Here is a 25,101-nt window from a genome sequence, read left to right on the forward strand (position 1 = left end):
GCATGTCTCATTGTGCAATTATTATAGGCTTATGATATGAAATTATTATATTTGCCATGAAATTACATGTAGGTGGGCTTCAGTGTATAAAAATGTAACAGGAAAACCATCACTTACAAAAGGTCAAATTAGAGTGTAATTGTCAATTTAAGAGAGAATTAGTCATTTTTAAAAATGATTCATTGTAGGTCTCTTCCCTGGATACATAAAATTGTGATTATATATATATATAATGTACATATATATATAATATATGTGTGTGTGTGTCTCCTTATGTTAGTCTTTTGGTTGATGTCGTCATTACATAAAGTAATGTATAGGAGAAAGTGTATATTGTTGTTGGCATACAGTAGGTTCAGTACTCATAGAGACTTGAAGCTGAGTACGTTTCTAATCACTCAGAGGTGAAGCAGGTAATTCTGCTTAGCATGAGCTAGAGATTCACCATTATTACCTTGGGGGTCTCCATTGCAGATGCCACTAGCAACTATTAGCCGATATGGCAGGGAACATGCAAAAGATTGCAGATGGCTACAGAAGGACCGGGAAGTGATGGAGGTGGCTGAATGCTGCCTCTGAGATACTGAAGGACATCTCTGTTCTGACTAGAAAAGGGGTCTTAGAAGAAGGGACAGAATTTAAAAGAAAGCCTGCTTTCCTTGTAGAGAAAAGCCAGGTCTGTCTGTGAAAGGAAGGGAAATAGTGTGGGGTTAAGATCAATGAGCAGAATTTCAAGCCTATCGCTAAGGGATTTCTCAGAAGCCCGACATCTCCTATAGAAACGTATTTGATGTGTGTGGATTAAATGAGCTCTGGACTGACTATTGGATGCACTGCATGCACCTGAATCTTCTGGAACATCAACGGGGGTTTGAACCTGCAGTGGGCCCAGCTCACTAACTCTGGAGATGAGAGTGGAGGCTAGACCAGGGCTGTTCCAGCCCCTCCATCAGAGGGCAGTCTTGAACTTGCTGTACTGGGTTTATTGTCTCAGTATGCATAGGGCCTTTGACTCCACTTAGCAGCACTCTCCTCTTCATGGTCTCTTCTCTGAGGAAACCAGGTCCAAAACAGCTAAGCAACTGCAAGGAGACAATAAGGGCAGACAACTGGGGACAGGGGTGACAACTAAAACAGAGAGGGAGCCGAAGCACAGAGAATCAAAGACATATTTGGCCCATTTTATAAGTAAGCCTTAGCCTTTAATTTCTGATCTCTTAAAAAGCCTGATAAGCATCAGGTATTGCTTCTGTATCTTTCATCAAAAATACATGGCTTGAGCCCTTTCTCTAGGAACCTTCTCCGTAATATCAGGAGGGAAAAAAATTCTAGGATACTTCCTGGTCCAGTCGTGAGTATCCTTAATACAAGTAAAGTGGACTTTACAGTATGAGTCCCCAAGTCGCAGGAAGGAGCTGTCAACCACAGTGCCCTTTGCTGTTAGGACATGTTCTGCTATCTGAGGGTTTCTTTGTTTGGCCAGACTGTGAGGCACTGAGGAAAACAGATGAAGCACAAAGGATCTGAAAGGCACATACATTTCCTTCTTGTAGCTAAAGAGAGAGAAAAAAATATAGGTGAACATGAGAAAAAGAATTTCTGGAAGTTTTCAAAAATAAAACAAAGACTGCAAAGTGGTTTAAGGTATACATAAAAAGCAAGTCTCCTGTAAAGATAAGATGGTCTTGTTGCTAGGCAACAGGCACAAGACAATGGTGAGCCATGAAGGTAGAAGTCATGAGTGCTTTAGTGTGAATTCCTGTCACAATGGGGAGCCTGCTAATAAGCTTCTCCTATAAGGGGAAATAGCTGAAATGGAGATATTACAGACTAAGAGAGGTGAGTCATTTGGAGTTTTGTTGGCTACCATGTGTGTTACAGCTAATACCTCTGTTAGCGCGGAGTGGCCTGTTTACCCTAGTAGGCATGTTTCTAGTTTCCCAGTTTCTATTGATGACTTCGAGATTTCAGATGCTGGTATCTGGATAGAGTTGGCAGCTACCATGGACAGAGGCAGCGCTTCCTTTCCTTAGCCCTAAGAATACAGTGTATTCTGACCATGAAGCAAGAAAGTGAGCCCTCACGCACCTAGCAAAGAGGTTTAGTTGTCCCTTAGAAGTGAAACTCATCTGACAGGTGATGGCAGACATTAAAGTGACTTTCGTACCATAGCCCCTTTTCCATAGGAGTATGAGCTCTTCGTTTGCTCTCCACTGAAGTTTGGGGGAAATTGACAGGGAACTTTTAAATTAGTCTAAGTCTATGGAGCAAGGCTAGTCAGGAAATGCCTGCACTTAGCTGTCAGAGGATGCAACGATAATTTATTTAGAAGAAAGCTCACATCATAAAAATTGATGGCATGTGTTAACTGTCAGGAAGATATTTATTCCAGGTAAATTATATTCTTACCATTTTAATTGAAGGTTCCAAAAACTCTGAATGCAAAGCAGCACCGCTTATCGTTATGAACTACAGTTTACACTCACATGCGGGTGTATTGCTCGAGTTTACACTCACACATAGGTGTATGGAAGAACTTCAGTTTACCCCAAATAGTAGATCTTCGGGGTTCTGATAAAGTACAAATGTAAGACTGTATAAGATCTACTCCCATACCTCATCTTTTTCACACACAGTGACTTTGAGTTAGATTCCAAAGTGATTCAGATAGACTGTTCATGTACTTTCCAGTGCTCCAGCCATCTGAAAGAACCAATGAGAAGCCCAAGAGGAGCCTAGACAACTGGGAAAGATTTCCCATTAGCTCAGTTCTTCACATGACTATTTATAAAAGATTATTACCTCAATTTAATGTCTTTGTGGAGATTTGTTGTGTTATATTTGTGTGTGTGTGTGTGTGTGTGTGTGTGTGTGTGTGTGTGTGTGTGCCATGTATGTGCAGGGTTCCCTGGAGTTGGAGTTATAGAGAGTTGTAAGATGCCAAATGTGGTGCTGGAAACTGACTTGGGTTTCTGGAAAGCAAACGGCACTCTCAGTGGCCATGCCATTCTCCACCCTCCATTTCTATTCTTATGTGTATCTTCTAAGAAAGTGAAAACAGGCTTTCAAACAGATAATTGAATAAACGGCATTATTCATAATACCCAAAGGTGGAAACAACCCAAGTGTCTGTCAGTAGATGAATATGTAACTAAAATGTAACGTATACATACATTGGAATATCAATTTTTAAAATGAATGAAATTCTGATATGTCATGAACAGCATAATGAACCTGGGAAGCATGAAAAAGTAAAGGAGTCAGACACAAGAAAACAGATAATGTATGCTTCTCTTCAGGTTAGATACCTAGAATAGTCAGATTTGATGGGTCTATGCCTGTTGATGTCCTGTGATTGTAGAACTGGCTGTTGTTCAATGGGTGCTAAGCTTTAGAATAAAATGATGAAAAGTTCTGGAGCTCAATTGTAGTGATGGTTGAATAATAGTGCAAATATTCTTAATGTCACTGAAGTGTCCACTTAATGCACAAATGATAACTTTTACATTATGTATTTTTATTATAGAAAAACAATAATCTTGAAAAATATCATTGCCTTATCTACACTCAACCCTTGAATCACTCCTTGCTGACACTGTACCCTTCTGCTTCTTTCTCCTCTGACCTCAGGTTTAAAAATACAGCAGTGGCATCCCCACAAGCCTTAATTTAAACTCTAATGGAATGCTACAGGGTTAGTTTAGTAATTTCCTCTCCTGGAAATGTAACTTTTTTGATATATTATTTATATGCCAGTTTACTTGCCAATGCCAGCCACATACTTGAGGCATCACGGGTACATCAAAAGGGAAGTCAAATTTTTCTCTGCTTAAGTTAGAGATTCAAGGGCAGATGGCATGGTACAGATGGCAGAGCCAGAGACTGGGCAGATGGCCCGATCTTCATTCTGAAGTGGAAGGTGCTTTGGGGGATTTAGACCCAGTTATACCAGATCATGTGTAAGTCACCATTTCTATGCAGAAAATAAACAAGAAGAATGAAGGGACTATCAAACGTGTTTGCAGGCATGGTGCACCAGACAAGTGGAACGAAGCCCTCTGAATGTCATGATGCCACTAAATTTATCCAGGTCAAGTTTATTACTAAGGAATTAGCAACATCACAGCTACATGTCATTTCTCAGCTAGATGAACACCTACAACCTTTCAACACCCTACGTATTTCCAGTCACACCCTTTACAAACAAACAAATAAACAACAACAACAACAAAACCCAACCTATTCTGCTCATTGAAGTCAGATCTAAAAATAGCCTTGATTTGGTAAATGTGGTTGTATGAGTATATCCTTCAAGCTGGGTCTTTGAATTAGACCCAAGACATAAGTGAAGAGACCACAAAAGGTCAGTGGAAGTACTGTGGAGAATAATGTGAGCTGTCTTCCTGGCTGCATTTTAAGAATCCCAATTTTAGCTTGTGAGTCTCCCTTTCCTCGTGTGTTGACTACTAATTGGGAATCTAAAGGCTTTCTTTTCACTCACATACAAGCTCCCAATCTTTTTCTATATCCAAGGAAATACACAGACAAATTTAACATCATTTTAAAAGCTGCTGAATAACTGGTGAAAACTGGGGGACACATTCAAGTCTGTTTTGGTTCTCAAAAGTTCATCTCATACCAGGGATTGTCCATCCTAAGCCTGAGTCTAGGGACTGTAGAGGTAGGCTGTTAACAGCTCTTGGATATTGTTGACTTACCCACCACCTGTAATGTATCAGGGACAGTTAGCCTACAGTGATATTTCACTTTTCAGTGTCTAGAGATATCCGGCTTATCAGTGGATAAATACCTGAGAAAAAGAACCTCATGTTTTTAAGAATGACAATTAGTATGGATTGCAAGTGATTCTAATTACTATGTCTTATTTTAGGATTAAAAAAAAAAAAAACCTCTTATATTGTAAAAGGGACCTTTTGGAAGGTATGCTCTTCTATGAATTTTAGCGTGGCTCATTGTCACATTTCAATGGGTAGACATTGTCAATATACACATGCAGAATCAGTGTCATAGTGATACATAATAAATAAATGAATGGATCGGGGAGGATGAAACAATTGCTATACGTAAAAATATAGAAGAAGCTAACAGAAACAGAGGTTTTAGTGTCTATGAAATTTGCCTATATAGCGCCGGGCGGTGGTGGCACACGCCTTTAATCCCAGCACTCGGGAGGCAGAGGCAGGCGGATCTCTGTGAGTTCAAGGCCAGCCTGGGCTACCAAGTGAGTTCCAGGAAAGGCACAAAGCTACACAAGAGAAACCCTGTCTCGAAAAAACCAAAAAAAAAAAAAAAAAAAAAAAAAAAAAAAAAGAAAGAAATTTGCCTATATAGTATATTCTGACAATTTGTTTGTAATAGAGTCAGTAAATATTTGTTAAGCAAACAACAATGTATTTCTATAAGTGGATAGCAGAAAAGGATTGGAAAACAGAGTTTGGTTTGGTTTTGTGGTTGTTTCTTCACTTACTTCCCTATTATTCATTACAGAAGTAACACACTGAAAAATTTTTACAATAAAAGAAATGGTATGATTAGGTCTCCAAATCAAGAGACCAATACATAAGGACTATACGACTTTAAAAAAAAAAAAAAAAAAGCCTATGGTTCAAATTTGGAGGAAATTTCTCCGCGAATGGAAGGGTTGGAGGAAAGATCCTCATCATACTTTTGTGGATAGTCTCAGTCACCCTACACATACCTCATGGGTTCTGACCACTTTAGAACAGGGGTACGCAGATTCCTATATCAAAAGTTACCTTGTTAGCAGCTTTGATTTACCAGCCAACAATTAGCAAACGCCAAAGAAAATATCTGAGGGAGAAACGTGTCCAGATTATTTATTAGTCAAAAGCAGACTGCCAAAATGTAATCAAATACAAGTAGCATCATAATCTCTAAGAGGCTTTCTAAATTACTACAGATTCTTGAGTCCCAGCCCAAACCTGTCTGAGATGAAACCCAGAAATTGGCACTTTTAAAAGCATCCCAATTTAAGGAGATGACTAAACAAAGTTTGGGAGAAAATGACAAAAATATGATGTGATTACAAAATATACAAATATTTATGTAATTTTATAGACAATGGAGTCCCTAATATTATAAACAAGTTTAAATCGTCTTACTTTTTTTGTTCTTACTTCCAAAATGTTTCATCATTGTTAAATGCCTGTTTGTATGACTAGGTCTTGTAACATCATTGTACTGTTCTCTGTGATGTCCATACCTCCCATGTGTTTGATATAGGAGGCTTTTCTTGGGATGCTGGGTCATTTCTTGATATCTTTTCCTCTTTCAGTATGGACAGTCACATTTTGAATCATGAATCTCTTGTCACCAAGCTGGATATGCCCTTGTTCAGCTGCTTCTATCTTTCTAGCATCCTGCTTCAAGACAGCAGAGCCAACCACTGAGAGGGCAATACTCCAGCAGTATGTTGAATCTCCTCCAGCTACTTTAGAAACTGCAGTGCACAAAGAATTCCCTATAAGGACTTTTGTGGTCCACACATAGACAGACATTTCCTGTAGAGCATGCAGCAAGGACAAGACACTACTTCCCATCAGCACAAGGGCAAGGTACCACCACAGACAATAGGAGGCAGGGAAAGAACAAGAGGTTCTTCGCTATTAAGGGCTTGTCAAGGCTTGTGCCAGAGGAGTTGTCAAATATTCCTCCTGACCTCCAAGACCAAAACAAGGGCATGAACAGAATGCAGTTCAAAGCCCTGCATTTTCTAGCTGTTAAAATTGTGTAGTATCTCCTAGAATTCAAGGCCACAGTAAGGAGGAGTGAGGTCTACTAAAACAAAGACAAAGACACTGTTGGTATTCATGTTCTTGCTGGTGCTCTGCTGTCGGCAAAAGCTTCCCTTTGCAATGGCATTCTTTTTTATTTCTTCTGTAACTTTCTTATTATGAGAATTCACAATACTAGAGAAGGAGACAGAATATTACATAGAACACCATCAGCAACAATTCAACTCCAACAAATTCAACTGGTGGCCAAGCTAATCTTATCCTTACTCTCACCACTCACTTTCCATGAGTACAGTTTCCTGCTACATGCATTTTATCTGTTACTCTTTCCATCTGTATTTCTGAAAGATGATAACATAAGAACAACAGTACAATAGTGCCATAGTCACATTGAAAAACCAGCAGTTTCCAAATGGCCTGTGAGTATTCAGATTTTCTGTTGTCTCACAAATGCGTGTGTTTTTAGTTTGTTTGGGTTGGGATGCAAACAACGACCATGTAATTCGGGTAGCTGATATTTCCTTACGTTCTTTCAATCTATAGATTTCTTTTATTTTTATGCAATGTTTTCGATGAAAAACTTTTGCCCAATATGACAACTTCCTTTCAAACAGTAATTCATGCAGGTCCCCCGGGTGGACTGAGCAAAGACACATATTTCAATCAATCAACTGGTTTGGGTGGGGATGGGATTCTGAATTTCTAACAAGCTTTCAGTTAATATCATTGAACAGAGCAAACAACATGTAGAAAGGTTATGTCATGTCTGGATTTTGCTGATTGAATTTTCATGTGCTTTTAATGTGTTCCTTGAACCCCTGTCCTCTGAAGTGGTGCCTGAGTACAGAGACTTGGTCAAACTTAAAGATCTGTATAGCAGGGTGTAGGTGGTGTTTTGTTCTTGTCAAGAAACAAGAGACACGGTGTCTGGTTGTTTCTTTCTCTTGACTGCTAGTGTCAAAGCTTGTCGCCACTTACTAAAAAAGGAGGTACCAAACTATGACACTCTACTCACCGTACTTCAGATTCGTTCATTAGGTAGAATATTAGCATAAATACAATCTCTCACATGCTGTTTAGTTACTCAGTGGTGGAGCTCACATAGAATTATGGGAAGAAGAGGGGAAGGGACTTGATCATTTTACTTTGTTTCCCCATATTCAGAATCTTGACTTGATTTAACCAGCATCTCTCAGTAACAACCAAGTCTTATTTTTGTTGGTGTTTTCTGTATCTCTCAGGTGGAGGTTGGGGTGGTTGATTTTTAATTCATCAAAAATTCACAGATTTATCAAATTTCATGCATTTTTGCCAACCTGGTCATTTCTACCTATAAGGTTCTTCAAGTTGGCCCCTGAATCCTTTTGATAACACTTTCTGGAGTCTTGGAATGCTCCCCTTTTCTTCTGTGTGACAAGATATTCTCCGCTCAGCTTGTGAATTACATTTCCTCACCCATGTCTGTATTCGGCCATTTCTCCAAAGGTCATTGTTTCTTTTAGTGAAAACTATATTTGAAGATGATAATCTGGATGTTTTGGTACTTACTGACAGTAGGCTGATATAATGGAAAAAATGAATTCTATAAATACATTCTTCAATATTTTCAGTTGGAAATACACACACACAAACAAGAAAGGAAGAGAGACAGACATACACACACACACACACACACACAAAGAGAGAGAGAGAGAGAGAGAGAGAGAGAGAGAGAGAGAGAGAGAGAGAGAGAATACCCTATTATTACATTGCCAAAAAATACCTTTTCTGTTTTCTGAACTTAATTTCAGGAAAAAAAAATAATAATATGAAGCATTTCTGATTTGTTTCATTAAACTCTCCATGTAGACAAAAAAATACCCTTCTTAGAGAAGTAAATACTTTATAATAAAAAAAATCAGAACAGACCTTGGAAAAACTACATAACTTCCTCTAAATCTAATTTTCTGATCTGAGAATATCTTCCTCACAGCGCTGTTAATAACAAAGTCATCACCTACCCAGTATTTACTTGAAGCTAGATACTCTAAAGGCATTTCCCCCACTTAATCCTTATGGAAACATTTTCCAATAAGTGGTATTTGCTTCATTTTGTAAATGAGCACCGTTTTTCAAGGTGACACTGCCTGGTAAGTGGCAGCCGGTGTTTTCAGAGGTCTCTGACTCCATGCTTTTAACCTAGACTTTAGAGTGTCAGGCAAATAAGAGAAAGGATGTGCCGTGCAGAGTACCTGACAGTTGTATTCAGTGGAAAACAAATGACATTAACAGAAGTAGCCTTGGTGGGTATCCACTCAGCATTTGAGATGGGAGATAGGCTGGGAAGTGGAGGCATGCCAGCCGGCTCCCTGCGTTACCAGGCATCTGGCCCATTGACACTTTCTCCTGTTAATTTCCCATGTCGGGGATAACCTATGTGTCCACCATGACAGCTGCTTTTATGTTGGAGCTCAAGGTCAGCCCTCAAGAGTTCAGGCTGGCACCTTCTGTCATGGGGTCTTTTGAATACACTCAGCAAGTGGCAGACATCCAGAGGCGAGCCTGCTTTGGCCTCTTCCTCCGGTATCATGTGTCATTAGCAGCGACATAGCTCCTTGTTCAAAGTAAAATTCACGAAACTGACAGATTCATCTGCCTAATGTCGGGAGGCATCAGAGCCAATTACAGGATAGTTCCAGAAGGCAAATAGGGGCACTTTTCACAAAATGGGATGAAGAAAAGGGAAATCGTCTTGTCATTAAAAAGGACAAATACATTTTCCTCTCAGCATGCTCACCCCAGGAAAATTGAGAGATTTATATTAATACAGACTTTCATTATGATTGCTCTGGATAATTTCAAATTTTAAATCAAAGCATCTACCACCCACTCGTCCCCCAGCAAACCTACCATTAGAGATGTTAGCTAGTGAGCAGTATTTCGGATTATAAGTGGTGTCTTCGTGATGATAGCAACTTGAGGGATAAACCGCAGAATTGTGACACTTTGTCTAGAGGGAAAAAAACTTTTCAGTGTTTCACAAGGAGGTGTGTGTGTGTGTGTGTGTGTGTGTGTGTGTGTGTGTGTGTGTGATGTTACTTTTAATCTACTAAGTCTAGGGGCTCTTGGGACCTTGTTATATTGGGATGCATCTCATATACATTCAAGGTTTTGCATAAGAGTGGATAATAATTTCATCATGTTGGAAGACAAACTACTGAAAAGGCTTAGGAACACCCCCCCCCAACACTGTCTCCTCTTATGCTATCTCCTCTTAGGCTAACTTCCTAAATTTAAGCTAATCAAAAACTACCCCCCTGTCTGACACCAGTTTTAAAGTTTGGTACGTGGAACCTGCTTAAAACATCCCAAATCTTGGAAATTTTCAGGGAAGTCTCATACAACCAATGCTCTGAAATAGGACCTGGCAGGGGCAGAGAGTGGACTTAAATTTCATCTATAATACTTCCTCAAAAAAGATCTGAGATAAGCATCACAAAACATTAGCATTTGTTAAATCAAGATGGAGTGTACATTAATACTTTCTTATCCAATGTTTTTATTTTTATTTAATCATACAGATAGTAAAATATTAACCAATAGAATATATTTAAATACCAAACTGCAATTCCAAAGATTCTATTTTTTGCATTTACGTTTGTCGATTACAAGGGTATTATATTCCCAGGGATGACCAACCCTCTTTCATGAGATTTGGAGGGGGCTTTAGCACAGGGATTCCAAGAATATATTGCCCTTATTTTAAATTTTTAATCATCTATTGTACAGCAGTGTGAGTCAGGTGCCCCTTTTAAAATAAAGCAATCTCCCTCCATCCTTCTAGTCAAGTCTGTTGAGTGTTTGCAAAGTCATCAGATGAAACACTGTGGAAGCATTCACATGGTGTGTATTTACTTGAAGTTGTTATCAGCAGACCAGCAAGGCAACCCAGCCTTCATCTGAACCCATACATGTTTAGACTTTGGGTATGTTCTTGTTTAGTGGGACAAATAACATCACTATAATCTAGTTTTCCAGTAATGTGTATTGAGACGTGGCTTGTAGGCTCTGAATTTGGCAATTGTTCACCATGTAAAATTGCAGGGAAATGACCTGTGACTTTAGAATTGCCACTTTGAGGTTAAATATACCATTAACAATTTTATGACTTCTATCCAGTGTATTATGTGTCAAATACTCAAAAAATTAGTTTTGTCAATGTCATAGTTTTAACTAGAAAACTATTTCAGTGGAAGGAGTAAGAATGTCTATAGTAGATGTATTTTAACTATCTCAATTTCAGTGTTGTAAAATCTCTTTCTGAGATTACTAAATGTAAAATTTATTCATATTTATTGACTTTTTGTCATAGACTGTTGGATCCTGGAGATAAAGACCAAGATAATGCCAATTTGCTCAAATTGTGAATACCTAATGAGTAATAGATATAAGAAATATAAGTTCTGGATGTGACTGGAGCAGTTATTAACAGACATATCACATGAAGTCCCAACCCAATGAGCAGAAGTAAGAGTGTCTATCTTCCTGTTAAAAGTGTATGCTGGTGCTTCATTTTGGACACTGGAGGATCAGTGCTTACTTGGGGTTTCTATTGCTTTGAAGAGACACCATGACCAAGGCAACACTTATAAAATAAAGTATTAATTGATGGCTTGCTTATAGTTTCAGAGGGTATATTAATCAGGATTCTCTAGAATAACAGAACTTATACAATGAATCTCTAAATACATAGAAATGGGATTTATTAGAACGAGTTATAGTCTGTAGTCTAGCTAATCTAACACTGGCTGCCTTTGAATGGAAGTTCTAAGAATCCAGTAGTTTTCCAGTCCACAAGGCTGATGTCTTAGCAGGTCTTCAGTATATGCTGGAATCATGAAGAAGTAGCTGTAATGCCAGTTACAATGACCTGTGCCTTTAGAACTTGGCTTGTCAGCAAGGATGAGAGCAACCAGGCAATGAGAGCACACTTCCTTCTTTCCTTTATATAGGCTGGTGGCAGAAGCTTTGGTCCAGATTTAAGGTAGATCTTCCTATCTCAAAAGATCTGGATTAAAGGTTTATCTTCCCACATCAAAGATCCAGATTAGAAGTAGGTCTTTTCACTTCAAATGATTAAATTATGAAAAAAAAATCCCTCACAGGTGTGCCCAGACATTTGGGGTTTTGTTAATTCCAGACACAGTCAAGTTGACAACCAAGAAAAATTATAACAAGATTTAGTCCGTTATTATGGCAAGGAGTATGGCAGCATGCAGGCAGCATGGTTCTGGAACAGTAGCTCAGAACTTTACATCTTAATCCAGGCAATAGGCAGAGAGGAAGAAAGGCATGGGGCCTGATGTGTGGGGGTGTGTGACAGATCTCCCCCATCAGAGCCACACCTCCGATTCCTTCCCTCATAGCTGTGAGCAAAAATATGAGCCTATGGGAGCCCATCTCATTAAAACCACCACATTCCACCCCTACCCCCATAGGTCTACAGTTATATCATAATGCAAAATGCATTTAGTTCAGCTTTAAAGGTCCCCATAGTCTTTTTTTTTTTTTTTTGGTTTTTCGAGATAGGGTTTCTCTGTGTAGCTTTGCGCCTTTTCCTGGAACTCACTTGGTAGCCCAGGTTGGCCTCGAACTAACAGAGATCCGCCTGCCTCTGCCTCCCGAGTGCTGGGATTAAAGGCTTGCGCCACCACCGCCCGGCCCCCCCATAGTCTTTAAGACTTAAGACTTTCAAAGTCCAATGGCTCTTCTGATACTCAAGGCAATTTCTTAACTGTAACCCCCATAAAATAAAAAACAAATTATATACTTCCAATGTACCATGGCACAAGATAAATATTACCATTCCAAAATGGTAGGAAAGGAAGCATAGTGAAGAAATACTAAGATAAAGCAAGACCAAAACCCAGCAGGGCAAACTTCAAACTGCATTTCTATGTTCCATGTCAAAGCGCTCTTCAGATCTCCAACTCCTTTTAGCTTTGTTGACTGTGACACACGTCTCTCTTTTGGGCTGGTTCCATATCCAGTCCTCTGAGTTGAAGGCCTGAGGGCTTCCAACAGCCAAAAGACCCCTACTCATAAATCCTTCAGAGGAAGTGAAGCTCTGTCTGGTAGTTGGCCTGGAACTTACTGAAGTCTTGAATCATAAGCATTCAGTTAAGCTGCAACCAGATTCTTGATCCCCTTGAAACCAGAACAAAGTAAACATTTCTTGTTTTGAATATCTATATATTGGAATAATTTGTTATACAGTAGTAAGTCACATACACCATCACTATTCACTCAGAGTGTCTGTATATTCAACATTGTCTGTGAAGACTTCACAAGCTGGCCACACAGAGCTGTATGTAATTATCATTGGGCCACTTTTAGAAATGAAATTTATTTCAGCTTGAAATACATAGGAAAAATAAGAATGAAGATATCTAAAGTGCTATGAACATAAAACAAGGAGATGAAATTAATTGTTGGTAGCACTGAGACAAAGGTCAGGTGGTGTGGTCTTTTCCTTCCTAAAGCTTTCTCTGCTTACATCACTCCCATATCTCTAGATTAAACATGAATATTCAAGCAAAAGTCTATTTTGAATACCATCTTGGAGTCTTACGACAGACCTACTACCACACACACAACTGCTTCCAACAGGCTGCTTTCCTTTTGGTCTTGAAATTTAGGATGGCCTGAGGTGTGTGTGTGTGTGTGTGTGTGTGTGTGTGTGTGTGTGTGTGTGTGTGTGCCATGCACCCTTTCTTGTACCATTTTCCTTTCACTTCCCTCATGACACAATTACTCTTTCACACATTCGTAAAGATATATTCCATAGTAAGCAATGACCTACACAGCCCCACCCTGGTGTGGAAACTAATTTGGAGACCTAAAAGTGACCATGAAGATAATTTCCCAAGTAAAGCATGTAAATCTTTGATAGATTAGGCCACTAAAATATTGAGTAAGTTTCTGGTAAAAAAAAAAAATCATCTATAGGTGCATAATGCAACAATATTTTAGGATTCTAAATATGTAATGTGTTATATGTCAAGAACCTAAGCCATTTCTCTTCTTAACTTTGTAACACAGGAGAAGAAAACCTCTTGGCAATTTTACGCCGAAGATGGTGGAAGTACATGATCCTGGGACTCATAGACTTGGAAGCAAATTACCTGGTGGTCAAGGCTTACCAGTACACGACTCTCACCAGTGTCCAGGTAATGATAGTTCCTCTCTTTTCGACTTTGCAGATCCAGCCCACTTTGACTTGAATTGATTGTAAATCGGTATACTCCATGATGGGTTTTTCTTTTTTTTCCTTTTTATATTTAATTTAATTTAATGTTTTTTAGTTTAAAATAGATTCTTCTGTCATACAATACATCCCAACCACAGTTTCCACTCCCCCACTCCTCCGAACTCCCCACTATTACTTCCCTCTCCCCCAGATCCACACCCCCTCTGATTTCCCCTTCAGAAAAGAGCAGGACCCTCCCCCTTCCCAAGAGATTACAGTCAAACAGGACAAAAACAAGATACAGTAAGACAAGGCAAAAGTTCTCATATCAAAGCTGGACAGGACAGCCCAGTAGAAGAGAAAGGGTCTCAAGAACAGGCAAAAGAGTCAGAGACACACCCCCTCCCACCGTAGGAGTCCCACATAAATACTAAGCTAACAGCCATAACATGCGTGCAGAGGACCTCTTCCAGATCCATGCAGGACCTTTGCTTGATGCTTCAGTCTCCATGAGCCCATGTCAGCTCTGCTTCATTGATAGAGTGGGCCTTGTTCAACTGGTGTCCTCAGCCCCTCTGACTCCTACAGTCTAGCCTCCCCCTCTTCTGAGGGGTTTCCTTATCTCCAAGGGGAGGAACCTAATGGATACTTCCAATTTTGGACTCTGTGTTTAATGTCTGGCTGTTGGACTCTGCACCCATTCCCATTGCTACAGGAGGAAGCCTGTCTGATGACAACTGGACAAGGCACTGATCTAGAAGTAGAGCATAATATTAGAGATCAGTTCATTAGAAATCAGTTCATTCTTTTTTTTTTTTTTTTTTTTTTGCCAGTCATGTTTGGTTCTACTATAGGTTTCTGGGCTATTTAGTCTCCAGTTTCTGGCTCTGCAGGGCCATGGGCTCCCTCTCTTGTTATGGTCCTCAAGTTAAACCAGACATTGGTTGGCCACTCCCACAAGTTCCATGCCATTATTGTCCCAGATTATCTTGTAGGCAGGACAGGTTGTAGGTGGAGGGTTTTGTGGTTGGGTTAGTGTCCAGGTTTCACTTTCCATAGCCTGCAGAGTACCTTCTCCTACCAAAGAGGCTATAATGTGGGGTAAAGGCTCCAAGCAGGCATCAGCTCGACCTCGATATATTCAATGAGCTGTGTGGATGTTGTCTTTGGCCATGGGTCCCACTGCGAATTTTCACAGAGCAACCTTCTGTCTTAACATCAGCCTGGGTTGTTAGGGATCTCCATGGGACCTCCTCGGCCAAAAATTCAACCAAATGTAACCCAGCTCCACCACTGGAAGCCTTGCTTGACTGTAAATGGCCAGTTCAGGCTGTATCATCCATCATTTAAAGTCATCGCTAAGGTCCCCTTCATAGAATCCAGGAAGTTTCCATTGCATTAGGTTTTCACATCACCCTCAAGTGTCCCCCAGCTGTCTCTCCCTGCCTCTCTCCTTCCATCTTCCTTACACACCTGATGCCTCCTGTTCTCATCCCCACCTGTCCCCACTCCACCCGAAAGATCTACTCTATTCCCCCTTCCCAGGTAGATCCACGCTTCCCCATTAGAGCCCTCCCCTTTACCTAACCTTTCTGTGTCTGTGGATTGTATGTAATATACATTTATAAGTGAATACATACTATGTTTGTCTTTCTGGGTCTGGGTTACCTCACTCAAGATGATTTTTTTTCCAGTTTCATCCATTTGCCTGCAAATTTTATGATGTCATATTTTTAAACAGCTGAGTAGTTCTCCATTGTGTAAATGTTCCACATTTTCTTTATCCATTCTTCTGTTGGGGGACATCTAGGGTGTTTCCAGTTTCTGGCTCTATGAATAAAGCTGCAATGAACATTGTTGAGCAAGAGTCCTTGTGGTAGGATTAAGCATCCTTTGGGTATATGTCCAGGGGTGGTATAACTGGGTCTTCAGGTAGATTGTTTAAAAACTAAAATTGAACTTCATTTATATGTCATTAATTTTTCCTAAATCAGGTACAATTGAACAGCTTTTCCCTCTTTGTTCTAAATATACCAAAATAATAATTTACAATGCAAAAAGCAATTCATGGATTTCAATGCTGCCAACTAATCTTGTGTCAGCAGGAGAATTATTAATAACTATAAAAATAAATCTGATTTCATCACAACTTAACATTTTTTAGAATGTTAATAGATTTTAAGTAAGCAAGCTACTTAATAACCTTTTCTTTTAGCTTTTTTATAAAAAATGCATTCAATATGAAATCTGAAGGGATATAATTTTTCCCTGAAGGAATAAAAATAAAATTCTTAGAATGTGTTATGTGTGAAGATAGCTTCTCTCTCTCTCTCTCTCTCTCTCTCTCTCTCTCTCTCTCTCTCTCTCTCGCTCCCTCCCTCTCTCTGTCTCTTTCTCTCTCTCTCCATCCTATCACACAGATGTACACATGCACATATACATACAAACGCAAATATCAGTTTAATCTATTTTTATAATTGTTGGATACTCACTTTCCTTATGACTCAAAGTACTTGGATTGCATTTGTTTCATCTTCATTTTTCTTCGTGCAGAAATATTATTGGTTTCACGGCTATTCTAAAATTCCAAGAAAAAAAGTCAAACATTATTCACCAATGAGCATGAGCTGAGATTTGATACCAGTCATCCTTTTAATTTGACTTGGAACTACAATGACCTAAGTGAATACACAAAGACACAAAGTACCCGAGTAAATATATACAACATAGACTGGGTGAGAAGTGACTGAAACCTGGTTTCACTTTGTTATTTCGTCACGTTCCTAATTTCCATATGAATTTCAAAGATGATTTCTTGATCCACTTTTATGGTTATGATAGAATACTGGAGAATGGATAATTTATAATGAATAGAGTATTATTGGATCACTGTACTAGAGGCCGGGGAATTCAGTATCAAAGAGTGAGAACAAGGAGAAGAGTAGGAGGTGGGTCAAACCCCACTGGATAACGTCTCTGATCTCACCAGTGACTGTAGCGCAACAGTGGCCTAATCGCCTCTTAATGACTCTTGGTCTCTGTGACCCTTGCAACAGCAATTTAACATTTACCTGAATCCTGGAAGATACAAATATGCAAGCAATAGTAGATGGCCTAAAATAAAAGGAGCCAACATTTTCCAGGACTATGTCCACACACGGTTTGTATTCTTGTTACATGTGTGCGACTGCATGCATGTGTGCATGTTCACGTATGTGCAGGTACACACATATAATGTGGAGGGCTGATGACAACCTTGGGTGTCATTTCTCAGGTACCACTTGCCTTTATTTGGGGACAAGGACTCTCATTGACCTGAACTTGTCTGGCTGGCGATGCTGACTGACCAGCAAGCTCAGGGATCTACTTGTCTCTACCTCTCCAGCCACTGGGTTTAGAAGCTCAGGCTACCTTCTTCAACATTGATTTTTATGTGGACTCTGGGAATCAGCCTCAGGTTCTTGTGGTTTCAAAGCAAATATTTTACTGGCTGAAATATCTGTCCCCAGCCCACTTCCGCACACAGTTTGATTCTGAGAGCATTTGTGGGCTGAATTCCAGTGAAGATACACAGTGAAGCAAGAAGTAAACCAGTAGAGAGGAACTGAGCAAGCCTTCTTAATCTAGTCTTTACAATCCTGTGGCTTCCAGACTCATATTGGAGGGTACAAGCTAATGTCCAGATTAAGAAGACCCAGAAGTCTTGCTCTTTATCACTGTTTTTTATAGAATTATCTCTATGGCATTTCTGCTCCGTTGGGGACCTTCTTTTATCCAGATGCTTATGCATCTGGAGATTGAATTTCCTATTTCCACATTTTCCTTCTTACCATTTCCTCTACAGAAAAATGATTTCCAAGATTCTTCATGCACAATATGTGCTATTTCTTCTGGTTAAAAAATATCTGAACATGCTCACATCCTAAGGTCTTTGTAAGATTTTAGACATCTTCAAAACAGGAATTTGTGACTTGTTAGAATAAGTTAGAAATCATGCATAAATTAGCATTTAGAAATATATACATCTAATACAAATGTGGTTATAAGAGTTCCCATTTACATTTGCTTTGATTTTTCAAAAAATATCACCAAACTAAGAAAACACACGACAGTTGAAAGCTCTAACTGGAGAATAATTAAGCACTCATCTTTCCTTTAACAGTGATCATTATGGCTTTAAAATGGAAAATCCTTTAGCCATACCCTAGCTATACTAACGATGTGCATCTCCACAGTGTATATAAATGACATAGGCTTTAGGAAATGGCTGCTTTATTACAAACTCCAATTTTAAAATCTTTTCTCTGTTTTCAATGATAACCAATTACTTTTTAAATCGTGGAGATAAAAACTCATTGGCAATGTTCTCGCAAACGTGACATTGGGTATTCAGTACATGTTGCCACCGGATAAACAACAGTATCCCGAGTCCCACTTTTCTTTGCCTTCTTCAATTAGAAACAAGGTCCTTTTTTGTCTAGCCTTTTACAATTAGAAATAAGATGTAAGAGTAGGCTGTCTTCTACTGCAGATGCCCCATATTTAAAAAAAAAACTTCTTCAAACACACCTTACCCAACAGAGAGAGAGAGAGAGAGAGAGAGAGAGAGAGAGAGAGAGAGAGAGAGAGAGAGAGAGAGCGCAAGAGCAGTTTTTTAAAAAATACATTTGGCCAAGCCTTTTGTATTATTTGAAATATATTTCTCCCTTCATCTTCTAGTGATTGATATCTTTCTCACTGTAAAATCCTTTCCACATCCAGGATGGTTTCAAATAATATATTAATTGAAAGTGCAAGAAACCATCTTTAATAGTAAAGGAATATATTGGGTCTTAGAACTAGAGCACCTAGAGAAAGGGCGGTCTTCAGCACAGTCAGTCAAATGTCTTAATGATGCCATCGAAGTTGCAGATCTCTTTATCCTTGCCCTCTTCTGTCAATGCAGACCATGGTTATGGTCATAAGGTAGATCTCTGCCAGCATGAATCAGTGCCACACACTTCTTCATTTATGACCAGTGAAAGATAAAAAAAAAAATCCTCTACCAATAACCAATGAATAAAAACCTGGAAGTCTATTCTGACTGGACCATACAAGTAGCTAGGGGAATGTTGGAATATTGAGAACTAATTCGGCTTAGATGTGGCAAATAGACAAATGCTTCTTACTAAGAGTACTACTATCAATTCTAGTTAGACAGTACCCCTTCCAAGTCAGGACTGGATAAATCTCACCCAGTTATTTTCTGTCACTTATCGCAAGCGAGACAGATAAACGCAGGATGATGAGCTGCAATGGCCTTACATCTAATTTAATGCCTGCCTCAGTTCTATAATCCCCACTATGAGAGGATCCCTCTGGCTCCTATGCCCCCATGGTATTTCATTCTTGCTCCATTTTCACAGTCTCCTTCCTAAGAATAACTTCATGTATCTCCATTTAATTCACTGAACTCAAGATCCTTAACTGCAAACACAATTTCTTTTTCACCTTTGATGCTCTAGTTCCTAGTAGAAATCCAACACACACTGGATAATCAATATTTTTAAAGAGGTTAATTAAATTGCATCAATCTCTAGCAGTCAGGGGCGCAGGAATTCCCAACAGTTCCCTACCTAAATTTAGAGACTGCCAGAACATCTATGAAGGCATGGACACACAGGAAAAATGGAACACTGACTTCTTGACTGAACCTCAACCATGAACCAAAGTCAAAGTTTATAAATGGATGTAGGGAAATAAGGAGGCTTTTCCTTTGGAACGATGCTTGATGTGTCTTTGTCCTTTTCTTTTTATGGTTAGCCTTCATGAGCCACAATCAATTATTGGTCTTTTATTATTTAAATATTTTTTCAAGTTTTTCTTTGTGGAGAAACAGTATCAATTAATTCTAACACTGGTTCACTGAGCCTCAGATATTTAGATCAACTTATGTGATACACTATCTTGGTTTGTTTTCTATTGCTAGGAGAAAAAAAAAGCCACCATGACCAAAATCTGGAGAGGAAAGAGTTTATTTGGCTTCCAGGTCCCAATCACTGTCTATCACTGGGGGAAATAACAGCAAGAACTCAAGCAGGAACCTGAAGGCAGGACTGAAACAGAGGCCTTGGTGGAGTGCTGCTTACTGGCTTGCTCAGCCTGTTTTTTATACAACCCATGCCACCTGCTCAGAAGTGGTACTGCCCACAGGGAACTGGGTCCTCCCACAGTAGTCATTAATCAAGAAAATGCCACACAGATTTGCCCACAGGCCAATCAGTTGGAAGAATTTTCTCGACTGATGGTACCTCTTCCCAGATGGCCCATGTTTATGCGAAATTAAAAACAAACAAACAAATGAAATAACTAACCAGGACCTCCACCATCACTAATAGGCCCAGCTACCCAGTTACCTTTCTCAAATCAGCTCTGTGACACTCCACTTAATGCTGTGTTTTAGGAAATAATTTTCCAAATAATCTAGGAAGAAAACAAAACGAAAGTTCCAGTGAAAATCAATTGGCCTTTGTTACAATTTACTGGGCAAGGAAGAAGGAGAAATAAAAAGCAAGTTGAGTCTGGTAGTTCTAGAGTCATTTTTTCATCCACAACAAAATAAACCTATTAAATAATAAAAAATGGTCCGGACAGAAGACATTTGCCCCAGGAACCACGGCTGCACTGCCGAAAAACTAATTTAGTTCTGCTTGCTCATTGCAAATCGGTGAAGTTAACAAAGATCTATACTGATGCGTCCCTTGTTTCTGTAATTATCGACTGAGTATGCAATATGTGTGTTAGTCCTGGTAATCAATCAAGGAAATACTCAGCCCCTGAAAGCTGTGCCAGCCATTGCAGGTGACATCGAGACAGACACGAGGGAGTCTTGCCTTTCAGGAGATTAGGGACTGGTAAAAGGAAGAAGAGTTGTGATGTGTGCGCTGAACAGAACAGCCACTAGATACAGAGGTCAGAAAATGGTGGCACACACACCTTTAATCCTAGCATTCCAGAGGCAGAGATCCATCTGGATCTCTGTGTGTTCTAAGCCACACTGGAAACAGCCAGGCATGGTGACTCACGCTTTTAATCCCAGGAAGTGATGGCAGGAAGCAGAAAGATATATAAGGCGTGAGGACCAGGAACTAGAGCCTGGTTAAGCTTTTAGGCTTGTGAACAGCAGTTCAGCTGAGATTCATTTGGATGAGGACTCAGAGGCTTCCAATCTGAGGAAACAGGATCAGCTGAGGAATTGGCGAGGTGAGGTCAGCTGTGGCTGGTTCTGTTTCTCTGATCTTCCAGCATTCACCCCAATACCTGGCATCAGGTTTGTTTTTATTAATAAGACCTTTAAAGATTCGCACTACAGATGTGCTGAGAGTAATGCTGAGCACAGCCAGGAAACAGATGTCACAGTACTGCTATGTTTAATGAGGGCAGGGAAGACGGACATTCCTGGGGGCGGGGTCTATGACAATGGTAAAGTGTGTTAAGAACGGAGCGTGGATATGACTCTATACAAGAAATCAATAGCTATATAGAAGCCTGGGACTAAAAGCCCAGGGCAATATTCGAAAAACTATTATTCCTATTCCATTCACACAGTTACCTCAAAAATAATTCCTGAATACTTCTGGATCTGAAACATTGTATTAGATGATTCAAACCCTTGAAGGAACATACAATGTGTGGTTATTCCTCCCTGGGAGCTCCTGCTACTATTGGGGGTTCTCACTTTTCTGTAAAGTATCTACATTTGCTTTTCATAATATATGTGTATTTTCTTAACATTTATGTGTTATGTATATAAAATCTGTATTCTCAAGAAAGGTAGCATTTCATCAAACAACCAAAAAATATGGTTACAATAAAAAGGTTTGCATTCTAGAAAAGATTAACGTGGTTCTATTGGAACTTTTGTGAAAATGTCCTGACTGAAAGGACTTGGGGAAAATGTCCTGACTGAAATGAAATGAAAAGATGCAAAAGTAGAATATGAATTGGAAGGGAGCAGGGTCCAACAAAGAGGGCCTGATGTTCAAGGTCATATGGTAGGAGCACAATACCAAGGACAAAGTGCCTGTGGTCAGGCAAGGAGGGAGAACAGTTTCAGGAGAAAGCTGGAGGAAGAGGCAGGGTTGGTGGCCCAGACCAAGGGTTCAGCTCTTCGGTCTGACAGCAGAGGAAACCAGCAAATGTGTTAAGCTGACACTAAAGTATGACGTTTTGGATGTTCGAAGATGACTTTAGCTCGAGTGTGTTCAAGCAATGGGTTTTCACAAGGAATAGAGGATAGCAAAAAAAAAAAAAAAGTTGAGTCTGGGCTGTGTTGTGGGTCTTCAGGGAGAGAAGGAAGATGACAGCTTCCTCTTGTAGGCAGCGAAGAGCCCTGGAGGCTTCTGAAGAGATGAATGATAGGATTCAACCCAAGCCTACTGTGTGAGAAGTCTTCTTTAGTGATTGCCAGGCACACTCTGGTTTTCTCATCCTCTTCAAAACATATGTAGAATGAAAAGATAGGAAGAGTGATGTCTTCCTCAATTCCTGTCTTTCTGCTTATGGTTAAATGCCACAATTGATACATGGAGCCTCAGGGGGCAAGTACATGCTTAAATGATTATAAACGTGAAGGAAATTTCAGAAACATATAGCATCCTTTGAACACTACAGCTTTCCTGATGGTGACATTTTCTGTGACTTAACATAATGTCAAAATCGGATATTGGTACTGTTATAACATTATTATCTAGACTACAGACATTATTGCATTTTTGTGTGTTTTACCTTAACTCTGTGTTGTGTGTGTGTGTGTGTGTGTGTGTGTGTGTGTGTGTGTGTGTGAGAGAGAGAGAGAGAGAGAGAGAGAGAGACACACACACACACACACACACACACACACACACACACACACACGCACAATGATGGTGGACAGAGAGAAATGGAGTCAGAAACAGAAGGCTCTTAGACACAGATTCATGTAACCACAACCACATCAGGACACAACTCAGTCTTCTGGCCACTAAAGTGTTCCCCAATGCTGCCCCTCTGAGATCACACTGATCCTAGCTAGCCCTCCCCCATCAGCCAGTAATCACTAATCTGTTCTCCATCTGTATGTCTTGTCTGCAGGAACATATTATATAAAATGGAATCACATAGTATTTGATCTGTGGAGATTTTCTTTCACTAAGCACATAGTCCTTAAATCCATCTAAATAGTTGCAGTAGTCCATATCATGGACTACTAGTACACAACACTAAAAAGTTTCTTCCTTTTTCATGCTGTGTATTAGTAATCCATGGTGTTAATATACCAGTTTGTTGAACTCAAGGAAATTTGTGTTGTTTTCAGCTGCAAAACTGAATAACAAAAGTTATTGATAAACATCCCTGTGTCTTCTTTCTGTCATTGAAATAGTCCCTCCTCTAGGATAAAGGCTTAAAACCGCCACTGTTGGGTCATATGGCCAATGCATATTTAGATTTAGAACTTGTTAAACTAGTTTCCAGAGAGGTTGTCTGTACCACCACACATTCCCATCAGTAATCCAGGAGCAATCGAACTTCTATTTGCCCCAACATTTGTTGGTACCATTTTTTATTACACTTTTAATTTGTGTTTCTCTAATGACCAATAATGTGGAACATTTAGGAAAGTTTTTTTTTAATGTTGCTATTATAATTGAAAGATAACAGCAGTCTTTAAAAAATGCCTTTGATGTGGGAAATTTATAATAAAAGAGAACACTGAAGGGAGGAAACCCCACTGCTTTCTTTAACAGAAAGTAAAAGGAGAAATAGTAACACCATCATGCTAGATTTATAAGGATTTTCATTCTAAAGACACATTTGTGGCTTTTTATCTCTTGACTTGCAAAGAATGAATAGGTTGTGGCGGTGACTCTGAGACAGATTAGCAATGACATTTGGGTACATTTAACTGCTATGCTATTTTTATGCCTGTGCTATATGAACCATCTCAATAGAAAATACCAGCTTTACGACTCCTGGCCCAAAGATTATTCCTCTTTCTCAGCCATGTGGTACTGAAAAGCGAGCAGATTAAACCAGTGCAGCTGTGAAGTACAAAGACAGGTCTCTTCAAACCTAAGAGCCCGGTAATTAAAATAAACTGACATCAGAGTCATTTCCAGTGCCTTTGCCAACCCTGCCCAGAGGCCTGTATCTCTGACACTGGTTCCCTCCTTCCCACAGTGGGTATTTCACAGCTTCTCTCATTCTTTGAGAAAAAAACAAGGGATGCCTTCAGCTCTGATTGTTTTCCTTCCAGATATGAGCATGGCAGAGCAACTGGCCCCTCCCCAGGGTGCAGGGGGGTACCAACCCTGAGACAAATCCTGCAAGGCATGCGAATCGTATGAGAACCACAGTGTACCCCATTGCTTTCCTCAGCCCTCGAGCTTCTGGGGCACACTTTTTGAATTTTCAGTAAACAACGAATTAGAGATTATCAGACACAGGGAAAGTCCAGTGGGTGTGTACCTTCTCTGCAGACTAAAACTGAAGCCACAGGAATAGATACTCCCTCACCGATTAAAAAACCCAGGATGGCCTAGAGGATACAACTGCTAATCAGACATGAATCCTGCCATGAGATGACAGATAACTACAGCAACAAAGAATCCAAGATAGTCAGGAGGTGATCAGAGGTCTCACACAGCTCTGTGGGCACACAGGAGAAAAATGCTCCCCACCTCCACAGCCAACGAGTTATTGGACATGAGAGAAAGGTATTGCACTAACTTTTTGGCCTGTAGCTAACTTGAATGTCTATCTGTGTGAATTAACATAGAGGAAGCAAAGCTATATACATTAGAATCCAGACCCACAGACTTGAGTTTAGGATTACAAAGTTAGCCTCTAATACCGTAGCTTCTTGCTTAACCTTAATGTCCTACCAGTCCCTAATTCAGTTTTGTGGAAACTGAGTAACTACTCAAGAGACATTTTCAATATAGCTAAAGGCAAAGGTTTTAAGAATAGACACATTTCTTACCCCCCAAAGGAAGACGATGTTCTGGATCTTTCAGATTTCTTTGGTGAATGTCCTAGACCTGTGTTTGAAATAACAGCAACTTCAACATGTGGCGCCTC

General features: G+C 39.7%; 1 protein-coding gene across 1 annotated transcript in view; it reads left to right on the forward strand.

The window, feature by feature from the left end:
- Slc35f1 (solute carrier family 35 member F1) overlaps nucleotides 1-25,101 on the forward strand; it is a 399,998-nt gene that overhangs the window by 302,079 nt on the left and 72,818 nt on the right. The window contains exon 3 of the mRNA XM_028894956.2: nucleotides 13,857-13,984. Coding sequence (XP_028750789.1) covers nucleotides 13,857-13,984 — 128 coding nt within the window. The remainder of the gene's footprint in view (nucleotides 1-13,856; nucleotides 13,985-25,101) is intronic.

The sequence above is a fragment of the Peromyscus leucopus genome, chromosome 8a, assembly GCF_004664715.2.
Source record: "Peromyscus leucopus breed LL Stock chromosome 8a, UCI_PerLeu_2.1, whole genome shotgun sequence".
NCBI lineage: Eukaryota > Metazoa > Chordata > Mammalia > Rodentia > Cricetidae > Peromyscus > Peromyscus leucopus.